We start from the raw sequence: 12,234 nt of genomic DNA on the forward strand, positions 1-12,234 counted from the left end.
AAGCAGCAAAGAAGATCCTTGCAATTAAATTCAGAATACCTCACATCTAATAGACATTGATGGTTAGTCATTTTCTCAAGTGAATATCAACATGAATAAAAATTCTTTCGTATCATCATCATTGTGAGCTTTTCCGTCTTTCTTTGTAATTTGTGAGATAACAACAAAAAAATAATTGTGCACGTCCAAGTGATGACTGTTCGTGTATATGTACACACACACACACACACACACACACACACACACACACACACACACCCATACACACGCATACACACACACAAACATACCCAAAAGACTTTATACAACCGTTGAATTTAGCTCCTCTTCAAGAATTGACTTTTATTTGAGCCATTTCCACCTGAATGCACGTGTCTTAGGACAAAGGAGTCAGTCCTGTGTTAAACAAAAGGTGATCAATTCTTCGTAACTGTTTCTATTTTGCTTCTTTTTTTTTAACATTTTTTTTTTCACATTTTCTCTTTCAGATTGTGGTAAATGCTCTCATGAATGCCATCCCCGCCATTGTCAACGTCCTCATGGTGTGCATGGTATTTTGGCTCATATTCAGCATCATGGGCGTTCAGTTCTTCGCCGGAAAGTTTTACAAATGTGTGAACGTTACCACTGGCGAAAGGATAAGCCACGTGATCACCCCAAATCGAAATGCCTGTGACAGCACCAGCGGGACAGAGTGGGAGAACTCAAACGTCAACTTCGATAACTCAATTGCTGGATTTCTTGCTTTGTTTCAAGTGGTGAGTCTTCCTTTAACTGAAAATTCGGTGTAATTGTCTGAGATAAGAGAATACATAGGTGGTAGGCCTACAAGTGGTTTTGTGTTGGTATCAAATGTTTAAATGCAATGTCTTTTGTACTTTGGTTGAGATTTTTGTGGTCATCATTATTGTCGTTCTCAGCCTGCACCACGGTATAAGCCACGGAAAACACGTTCCATCTTTCTCTATCCTGTGCTTGCCTCTTGATGTTATTCCATGTCTTCCCACTTTTCTGTACATCGAGTTCTATGAAATCCTGTTTTCATGTAAATTTTATTAACTTATACCATACAACCCATATCATTAGATTTGCTAAAAATTTCCTTATGACGTGAAGCACTGTTTTTGGGTTTTTTAGTTTTTTTTAAATTTTGGTTGTTTTTTTTGGTGGGGGTAGGGATGTCATTTCTGCAGGTTTTGGAAGGTAGAAGAATGGTAACATATAGATTATATATTTGATTAACGATTATAGTGTGAATTAGTGAAAAGATTCAAAAGAGACACAAAATTATTGAGTTGCAGGTCCACTTTGGGTTACATGTACAATCTCATTTTGTTCAATTATTTATATTTTGAACCTGAAGGGCAGTTTACGTCCATTTACCTCTACTGTTTTGGCTACTCTTTTAAGCTTGTGAGTTTGGTTCAAGTTTAAGTTTTCTTTTGACTTGATTCATTTGATACTGATCATTTCTATTATTTGTCACTCAGGCAACATTTGAAGGCTGGATGGAAATCATGTCAGATGCTGCTGACACTACAGATGTAAGAAATTTAGTCTTTCTATTTGTTTTAGTTTTACCTCTAATCCCACCCTGTTGCAGTCATCTTTTACTTTCTTTTTATTTGTCTTCTTGTATTGAATGATTTGTTGTTTTTATTTTATTTTTTTATTTTTTTGTTTCACAAAATTTATTTTGCTCTCCTTGTCTATTACTTTTCTTTTCTTTTCTGTGCATGTTTTTTTTTCTCCATATTTCTTGATTTATCTTTGTCATTTTTTTCCCATTTCTCCGTGTCTTTTTGTTCTCTGCCCCTATCGTTTTATCAAATAATTGTCTTAAACACTTTCTTCACTTGTTGATGAAAATCCATAGCCCATTAATCTAGATGCTGATATAAAAATGGGCATGTATGAATACTTTCTAAATAATGCTCTTCTAAAAAGAAGTCATAGCAGTTCAATTTTGTGTTTAATTATGTCAGTAAAGGTACCTGCTTCTGTGATGTACGCTGCTGAAATTATTGTTACAAAAAATTTAGTCGTCACGACAGAAAAAAGGAAAGAGAGAGGGGATTAAGAGTTTGAAAACATTTCAGAGTTTAAAACTGGACGAAATAATCAACATTAAGTAAACGGCGGTGAGAAATACTGTTGAAGCTCTTTGTTAACTGTGATTTTGAAGTTGTTTTTCTATTACTTTAAATGGTGCTATCTGTAATTAGGATACCGCACTGCAGTACTTTTAGGTACGTTTTAACAATTTGTGCTCTTCTACATATAGGTATTATGACCATATGAGTATTTTAGTTCATAGGAACATGTTTAGGAGGAGTGTGAAGTTGACACACTTGTTTCTAGAGACATTTTTGTTAATGAATTTTGTTTGACAAAGAGTGTCCTTTTTAGGTGGAGAAAGAAATGTGTTAAACTTTCTTTTCTCTTTTTCTGAAGCAACGTTATCATTTTTGTTTTGTTTCAGTGTCAAACTGAACACTCTTACGATTATTTCATTTTTCTCTTTATGGGCCCTTCTGCTGAATGCTACGTAAAGGTTATGACAAGCTCATACCACAGAATACACTAATAAAAGTATTGAGTAAACTGATTGTTTTCCTATATTTGCATCAGCCTTATAATTATATTGACTGTTTGATGCAGTGATAATGCAGTCTCGTGCTTTTTGTTTCAGGTGGATCAGCAACCCATACAGGAGAACAGCAGCCTCTCCTACTTGTACTTCGTGGTCTTTATTGTATTTGGGGCTTTTTTCTCGCTTAATCTCTTCATTGGTGTCATCATTGACAACTTCAACGTACTGAAGAAAAAGGTATGCCAAGATGATTCTCAAAATTTGCGAAAACAACCTCTCACTATACATTATGCGCTCACTTTGAGAATACATATATTATGATTTGCTTGAAATCTATATTATGTAAAATACTGTTGATCTTCCAACCTGGACAGTGTACCAGAGCCATGCCAAGCAGCTTAATCATTTCCACATAGAATGTCTCAGGAGAATTTTTAGCATCATACCAGTATTACCAGACAGCCAAGTTCCCAACAGGGCAAATACCGAGGGTCTGTTGTCTGAGCTCATAAGGAATGAACTTTGCTTGGCTAGCTATGTTGTCAGAATGCTTCATTTCGAATCACAAAGGCAGTATTCTATTCTTAACTGTCCAAACACACACAGAGACACACACACACGCACACACACACACACACACACACACACACATACAAGCACACTCACACACAAGCACACTCACACACACACACACTCACACACACACACACACACACACACACACACACACACTCACTCACACACTCACACACTCACACACATGCTTTCTCATACACATACATACACTCATATAAACGAACAAACAAACATTGAATGCACATTCACAACTATACCCACCTTTTATCACACAATGACCTTGTGCAGTGCAGAACCCCTTTAACAAAGTTATGATTCTGAGTTATCTTCATGGTGTTTCAGTATGAAGGCAGTTACCTTGACGCCTTTTTGACTCAAAGTCAAAGAAATTACTACAACACCTTGAAGAAGCTGGGCAAGAAGAAACCTCAGAAAACAATCAAAAGACCAAAGGTAGGTATTTCAGGCGCGTCAAGAGTTTATGTCGTTTATCAGTCTTTAGACTTTCCAAATGTGAGGAGGTCGTCTTTTTTCGGTTGTTTAGTCTTCTTTTTAAAAATATCAAGTTCACATCGTGGTGCCATTGTAATGTACCATTTATATTTAGTTTGAAAATAGTACAATGGGGCAGTTAGTTCTGTTGGCATTTTGACAACAACGTATCTTGCATGTATTTGCATTTCTAATACACTAATGTTAGGACAGAAAATGGCACGTGAACTTGTCAGATGTGTGCTTTTCCCATACATTATTTAACCTTTGGAATGATTTTGCTGTGGTGGGGAATGCTCTCCAGTATCGCTGAAGGGAAGGAGAGTAGACACTTTATACTATAGTAAAAGTGCATTTTGCTTTTGGGGACTTCAGTCAAAACACACTGTCATTATAGGACAAGGAAAGACGCCTCTTTGCCTGTTTTTAGTGACCTATATCGTAAGATGACCGTTGCACTCTGCAACGTCTTAAATAGTTTGGAGATACTGGAACAGTATATATTATGGCACCATTAGCTTTGTGCTCACTAGTTGTGTCTCTTATTATAAAATAGTTGCCGTTATTTCCGTTGTGGATAGTAGGAGGGTACCACTGGTAAGTCTTATTTCTTTTCTTTCACTTCGATGTTTCTGTCTGTCTGGGTTTCTGTCTGCACTACGTGACTGTTATTGTGTTGGTGGTGCACTTCTCTTTACTCAAAGTCAAATTTAAAGTTGTTTTTTTCTTTTATCTCCCCAGAACCGCTTCCAATTGTTTTTCTATGAGTTGGCCATGAGCAGCAAATTCGAGCTGGCTGTGGTCCTCCTCATTTTCTTCAACATGATAGTGATGGCGATAGAGCACTACAAGGAGCCAGATTCTGTGAAAGAAGGCTTAGAGATGATGAACATCATCTTCACCACAGTTTTCACACTGGAAGCTGTTGTGAAATTAATTGGACTGCGCCTTCATTACTTCCGCTTTCTGTGGAATATATTTGATTTTATCATAGTCATCATATCAATTTTGGGTAAGTGTTTGTAGCGAAAGTTTGGTCAATATTTTGTATGTGAGCAGATCTTGATGTTTACAGGTGCTTTTTGTGTTCTTTTCTTCTGGAATCTAACTATTGTTTCAGGTCTGAGATTTGTGTAAATCTTTATAGGAATCCAAGTCAATAATGGGATTTTAATTCAGATGCCTCGCGAATAAAAGTAATATAAGTGGCAAAAAGAAAGTTTGAACCTAATTTCCTTGCCATGAAAATCTTGATAGTTTAATGTGCAGAGAAGATGCTGAAAGTTATTAAGCATAACATGTCTGAGCAAAACCTGAACTTCAGGGGTTTTTGGGTAGCCTTTTTTTCCTTTTATATGTCATGTGGCTTTTATGACTTTTGCTTTGCTTTGGTCTGCAAAGATTTATTTGCCTGTAGAAGTGACTTAAATAGACTAATTTTTTGCGCCCCCCCCCCCTCTAATATACAAATGTTTTGTGTCTCTGTCGCTTTTGTTTACTGACGGCTTGATACGATAATAATATATTATATAATCAAAAATTCTGTAATCCTTGTTTTGATCATTTGCTACCAGCAGCATTGGACATTTCTCTTCATATTTCCAGCACAACAAATTTACTCTATCCGTTGTATTTACTCCATTATATTCTGGGCTACGTATTTTGTCTGAATAAGCATCCTGGAATTGACATGCCATGTCCTAGAAGCAAGTGCAAATGATCAGTAATTATGTCATATCTCTTTATAATTCGTTCAACTATTGCCAACAATAATTACAATGATGTGAGCAGTTGTTCTTTTTTTTCACGTCATAAAGCCAGGCTGACGTGTCTGAAATGAAATAAGACAGCCAGCTCACATATCATGTATATGTCTTCCGTGGCTCGTAGCTCTCGTAAGTGTGTATTTTGGAAGGGAAATCTGTTGACAATATGAAAGTGGTTGTCTTTGAGTGCTGACCCGTTCTTCTTTTAATTCCCTCGTATAGTCATCTTAAATGACGACTTTGATACCTATGGTATTAAATTAGGTAAGACACACGTTTGACGTTTCATAATTCTTTGTTTAAAAAATTTGACATTTCAAAACTTTCTGTATGGTATCCAGACCATTGTCGATTGTATTGATTCGTCTGGGTTTTGTTGTTGTTGTTTTTTTTTCTCAGCTGTTTCTAATTTCTGTGTCAGTTTCAAAATAAGGGCTCACAATATTGAAGTGGGGAGTGTCCTTGCTTTTTCACCATAGTTACTTGTCTATCTGCGTGCCCTTTGTGTGTGTGTGTATGTTTGTATGTGAGTGTGTGTGTGTGTGTGTGTGTGTGTGTGCGCTTGTGTGTGTGTGTGTGTGTGTATGCGCGCACATGTTCTCTCCCTCTCTCTCTCTCTCTCTCTCTCTCTCTCTCTCTCTCTCTCTTATTAAAAAATCAAAATTGGTAATCAGTTTGATGGTTGTGCTGTGTGTTTGCTCATATGTGTGAATTGCTTTTGTTTGTTTGTTTTTTGTATGAGATGAAAGAGCGGAGAGATGCTGAACATCATAATTATGACACTACTTTCTTTAATTTCTTCTTTACATAGATCTCACCCTCAGATATGCGGCAGGTATATCGTAATGGAGTGGCTGAGAATGGTGTATTGTAGATCTGAAGCCATAGATATATCTTTTAGCATGTATATTGATAGTTGCTTGCATGAGTGAAGTAGTATTTTTGAAAAAGACACAAAATATGTCTCACTAATTGAATTAGTTAACCGTAAGTGATTCTGTATTGTGCTATATTGGCCCTGCAAGCCATGTTTGAGAAATTGTCATTGGACAGGGACATTCCATTAAATAGAATGGCACTGCATGTTTTATGTTGACATCTTTGGAACTCTCAGTCACGGCAGATTTAAATGCATGTCTCTGAATTATTTACAGTGGGGGTGGGGGCATTCCAACAGCATAATATACTTGTATGTGGACAATAGCATGCACATTGTTACCAGACATTCAAAATGGCACAAAGATCATTGGTAATCCTTCAATTACATACGTTAAAATATGTCTGTGTTGTTCATATGTGTATTTTGTGTTCGAAATGTATAACATCAGTAAAGTCGCATGGTAAGCAAGTTAAAATGCTTTCTTAGATTTCAGTCAGTTTTTAATTTGCAGTTAAGTCCTGCAGGATTTTTTTTCAAGCATTAATAAGACATACATGTACTTATATCCATGTTGCATTTTGGTTTTTATGTAAAACAAAAGTACTGTGGATGCCTTGTCCTATAATAATTAGAGACTTGTTTGCTGTGATTTCCTCGCCTTCTGTGTCTGCGCTGTCATTTTGGCATTTTCATCTTTCTTTCTTTTCTTTTCTTTTCTTTTCTTTTCTTTTCTTTTCTAAGAGCGTTGGGTAGTATCTGTTGCCCTGAGCAGTTCTGTTGCCCTGAGCAGTTCTGTTGAGCCAATTTAAGTTGCTCATCTTTTCGTTTCTTCTTGTGTTTCTGTTTTCTACCTTAGGCTAAGGCACTATTCAAAAGTTGATAACTTGTTTGTCTTTGTGTTAAAAATGAAGTTTGTTGATTTTTACTGACAATTCTTGTACTGCTTTCGTTCATCTTATCTCGGTGGGGTGTATCATTTCCTTTATGACGTTTTTGTGTGTTTGTGCTTTCTTACCGTAGATCATGTCCCTCCCAAGGCGTAACTCAGTTCTTAATACATTCAGTGTATAAACACAGTTCTATTTCTTTATAGGCGTTTAAATACAGAATGCTGAAGATACAAAACCTGCTGAAATGTTCTTGTTTGTAACTTCATTCTGACATTTCCTGAGTTAGGAATAATGCATTGACTGTTGATTGATCGGCCTGCGCCAATAAGTGTAATCTTATCTTATTGATCAGGGATAGCTTATATTGATAATATTTAATGTGCTCTTGTTTTTTAAGAAAGTTAAAAACTTGACAGGTACTGTAGGCTATTTACTGGGTTTTTTGTGCAAATATCTATTTCAAGTACAGTTGACATTTCATCCATAAGATGGTCGTAAAATATCCATCAGGAAATTGGGGGTGAAACTCGTGCTATCTCTTCTCATCTGCGCCATATATGAAAGGCCTGGTCTAATATAATACGGAAATACTGTTGTTACATAGTTTTGTGATATGGACAAGGGAATCGGCCCTAGGGCGTGCTTTCTTCCTTGACAACCGTCTCAAATAGTGTTGTATTTTTGTTTTTGTTTTGTTTTAGTAAGAGTTTTATAGCACTCGTAACACAATTCTTTTATATAATGTACAAGTGCCGAAGATTACAATCCCGCCAGCCACTCATGTCTTTTATTGACAGTGCGAGTGCGCCGTTTGCAAAGTTTACTATGTAATCCTTTCTTTTTCTCTTACCGCGAACGATGTGTCAGTTATTGTCCTTTTGCCCCACTTTCATCAAGTGTATAAATCAGTTCTGACTGGGTTGTCTTGATTCTCCACTGGCCTTTGACTCACTTGCCTGGATTCGTATATCATCCCAACACCTTATCCGTGCCGTCCGTACGTGTTTAGCCCCAGAAAGGTTTCCACCTTCAGAATGAAACAATCATCTCTTAGCAATGTTTGTGATTCCTCAATGAATCTCTTTACTTCAGTATAATGTTGGCTAAGGCTGCTTTAGAGCTCTGGCCTCTGATATATCTCAAACGTGGTGCAAAACTCTGAAGTGCCCTCTGCTATAATAGCAATAGCCAAAACACAAAGCTGTTCATTTAATCTAACTGATGAGGATATTATGTTAAAGCCACATTATCCCTGTGCATGCCAATCCGGTGCCTGTTGTGGGATACAATTATAATCTTCAGTGAACTTTGTACTCTGCTGTTTGGTCCAGTTGTATGACTAACTCTTGAGGAAAAATGTGTTTGTATATATAATCAAGTTCAAAGGTTGTGATCCAAGCTAAGTGGTCGAGTTTTCTTGATATAGGGGCCTATGTCGCATCTGCTTCATCATTTGTAGACTGGAGAATAACAGTGAACTGTGTCCAGACGTTTTTGGTTTATTGCGGGAGGCTTTATTTGTTCGGATTTTTTTCTGAATATGGTTACTGACACACTTCTTTTTCCACCGGTTCAAATGTCCTTTACTTATGCAACAAGGTGGGTTTTTTTCCCTAGTGTGCTATGTTCGACCCGATTCAAAAGTATTAGCATTAAAAAAAAGATTTCAATGGTATTTACTTGATCGTTTCCTCTGTTTCAGGGATCATACTGAGTGATGTCTTGTCTGGCATTTTCGTCACTCCCACTCTCCTCCGAATCATCAGGGTCTTCAGGATTGGACGAGTTCTGCGCCTTATCAAGGCCGCAAAAGGCATTCGAAAACTGCTTTTTGCTCTCATTATTTCTCTGCCAGCCATTTTCAACATCGGAGCTTTGCTGTTCCTGGTGATGTACATGTATGCTATCATAGGCATGTCATCGTTTGGAAATGTGAAAATAAATGGCGTATTTGATGAAGTTGTGAACTTCCAGACTTTTGGAAACAGTTTCATGCTTCTCCTGCGGCTAGCTACTGCAGCTGGTTGGAATGATGTGTTGGAGGCTCTGCTCATTAAAACTCCTTACTGCAACCCGGATTACTACACTCAGCCCGACGGTGTCCTGGTGGCTTCCAGCTCAGGGGACTGCGGCATTCCTTACCTCGCTATACCCTTCATGGTGACTTACATCATCATCGTGTGGCTCATTGTGATCAACATGTACATAGCTATTATTTTAGAAAATTTCAACCAAGCTCACGAGCAGGAGGAACTAGGCATCACGGAGGACGACTTCGACATGTTTTACGTGGTGTGGGAGAAGTACGACCCTCACGCTACTCAGTTTATCAAGTACGAACAGCTTGCAGACTTTGTAGGTGAGCTGGATCAGCCCTTACAAATTCCAAAGCCAAACGAAATAGCTTTGGTATCATTTAATCTTCCTATCATGGAAGGGGAAAAGATACATTGCCTGGACATCTTGATAGCTCTGGTGAGGAATGTGCTTGCCGATGTTGAGGAGACTGAAGAACTGAAAACCCTGAAGGAACAAATGGAGGCAAAATTTGCCCAGAACTTTCCCTCCAGGGTCAACATCACGGTCAAGTCGAGCACGCTCCAGAGAAAGAAAGAAGACGTGGCAGCGCGCACTCTACAGAGGGCATGGAGAAGCTTCAAAGCTCAGAAAGCTATGCGGAATATCACCGCTTTGGCTGTACAACAAAAGCTTCGCCGTGCCAGCGCTGTGGGTCTCCGCACACGATCAGACGTCATGCGAAATCTGGGGAACCGGCTCAGTAACGCCCTCAACCAGTTCTTTTCTTCCAGAAAGATTGCGACACCGTCGCCTTTCTCGTCCACGACAAACCTACAAGAGACAAAACTAAGTAAGCAGCCCAAAATCGGGCAGCATTTGAAAGTGCCTCAGGTTTTCACTTTGTATCCCGGAGACAAGTCACAAAACCAGACTCTAGATTTATGATGTAAAGAAGCAAACTGGCAATGAAAAAGGACTCATCATTGAAGACTTCCTTGAAGAGAAATTCATTTGAGTCTATTTACTTCAAAGGGACTGTCTACCGAATGGATTTGGACATTTTAAAGAACTGTTCTTGGGTTTAAGTGCATAGCATTTCCCGCGAGATCTACTTGTGTTTGGTGAATTCCTGTGACATGCTGGGTGAAAAGTGTGGGTTTTGTGGAAACCAAGAGTATCTGAGAAAAGTGACAGGGATTTTTTAATATTGACTATAGCGATTTGTCAGCAGTATTTCAGTCAAGGACAAGAACAATTTAATGCATTGTGATTGTCCTCTTTCTTTATCCCATGCAGCTGCGGAGTTTTTCCACCTTCCTAACAATGTCATGTTTTTGTCTCTTGAATGTATTCGTATTTAAGTGAGCCTAAACCTGACTGTTTTGATTTTCTTGTATATGTATGAAATATTTGGATTTGTTTGTTGATATGTTTGTTACAAAATCAAAGAAACTGTACCTAGTATAAATACTCAATGAGCAATATCTGTTTGGCTGGACCATTCCATTTCTTATTTCATGTAGAATCGGTTTATGGCCTTGTCGGGTGGAAAAGGCATTTAGCCAAAGCAAGTTTTTTCTTCTTCTCATATTTTCTGTTAGAATGGGTTTTTTTAAAGGAATAAGAGCAACAGGCCTCTAAAGTACTCAACAGTTTGCTTTACAATAATTAATGTATAGGCTTTGGGAGTAAAACGTGCTGCAAATCATTTTGCTCTCCATGGAGAAAATAAAATCTGCCGATAAATGACAATCTGCTCTGAAGTCAGATCTTAGCTGAAGTGATTCTAGTTGGGTTTTTATGACCCGCCGAGGGTCTGACGAATGTGGTAACATATCGTGCACTGAAATTCCCATTCAGTTCAAATGGTTCAGAGATGTAAACAGTTACATGCCTCAGTGTTACACTAAATTGGTACATATTATGTACAAATGTATTATGCTTACCGGCCAGGGTTGTTTCATTCCCGCAAAGGACTCGCCCATCATTTGAAAATGGGCATGTGATAACTGATATGTCACACAGGCTTGAGCTAGTGAGTGTATCTGTTCTGAGGGACATTTGTCTGCAACTCTTGGCATGTGCCCTTTGCCCTCTGACTCTAACCCCCGACAGCACCAGTGTCAAGCAGGTGTATTGATATTGATATTGCGAACTAGAGCTTATTGAATGATTGACTGGTCACTTTTCATGTCAACAGGATCATGATCTCAAATGGTCAGTCTTTATTGAATTACATTAACTGTGATAAACAAACTGTTAAACTGGAAAAATGTAATGACTCTTGAGAGCTGTTTTATTGGTAACCGGTCATTTCGCCCCACGGTCATCTCGTTGTATTCCCGCCAAAGACTCTCAGTTACTTGAGCAAGGAGAGCTGTCGACAATAGGATTGAATGTTGCAGCGGTCGGTTAAACCTTCTTGGATATGTTTCTTCTCTAAGTTTACTACTGCAGGGCTAGGGGAATGCAAAGGGAGACTAGATCTAGATGAACTATTAAAAAAAAGACCATATTTCTCCGAATGTTCGTAATTACCAAAGATACAATCAAAACCCAGTTATTTTTGTCACTCAGACAAACATGTGGGCATTATAATTTCGTATTTCAAAAGCTGATCTATGATGTAAGAAATGACCAAAGGCAACACTACCATCATTTAGTGTTCCTGATGACTGAATCTTTCTGAAATAAGGAAATTGTGCTTATTACGCGAAAGTATAAATGGCGTTTCCTTTGCGAGTCAAATCCTATATAATTAATGTGATCACGAGTGAACATAAAGCGTACATTGTCTTTAAGTTTGTGCTCATGCCACACCGTCTCTGGACTTCCAAGTTTTGGAAACTCACTTTTCCCTTGAATTTTTGAGTTGTGTTGTGGGGCATTTGTATATTTTTGTTGTTTTTATTTTCGTTTACTATTTCACACGCTGGTTGTGTTGGATTTTGTTTTGTCTATTTTCACTTTATTGACAAGGGGTTTTTTTTTCGTTGGGTTTTTTTTTTTTTTTTTTTT

General features: G+C 38.0%; 1 protein-coding gene across 1 annotated transcript in view; it reads left to right on the forward strand.

Moving 5' to 3' along the window:
- LOC101859546 (sodium channel protein 1 brain) overlaps positions 1-12,139 on the forward strand; it is a gene marked incomplete in the record, with an annotated part of 65,608 nt that extends 53,469 nt beyond the window's left edge. Inside the window, 6 exon segments of the mRNA XM_035973862.1 lie at positions 489-758; positions 1,491-1,544; positions 2,693-2,830; positions 3,512-3,622; positions 4,403-4,673; positions 8,900-12,139. Of these exon segments, the coding sequence (XP_035829755.1) occupies positions 489-758; positions 1,491-1,544; positions 2,693-2,830; positions 3,512-3,622; positions 4,403-4,673; positions 8,900-10,161 (2,106 nt within the window).
- Between the last annotated feature and the right edge of the window lie 95 nt (positions 12,140-12,234).

The sequence above is a fragment of the Aplysia californica genome, unplaced genomic scaffold (genome assembly GCF_000002075.1).
Source record: "Aplysia californica isolate F4 #8 unplaced genomic scaffold, AplCal3.0 scaffold00035, whole genome shotgun sequence".
Classification (NCBI taxonomy): domain Eukaryota; kingdom Metazoa; phylum Mollusca; class Gastropoda; order Aplysiida; family Aplysiidae; genus Aplysia; species Aplysia californica.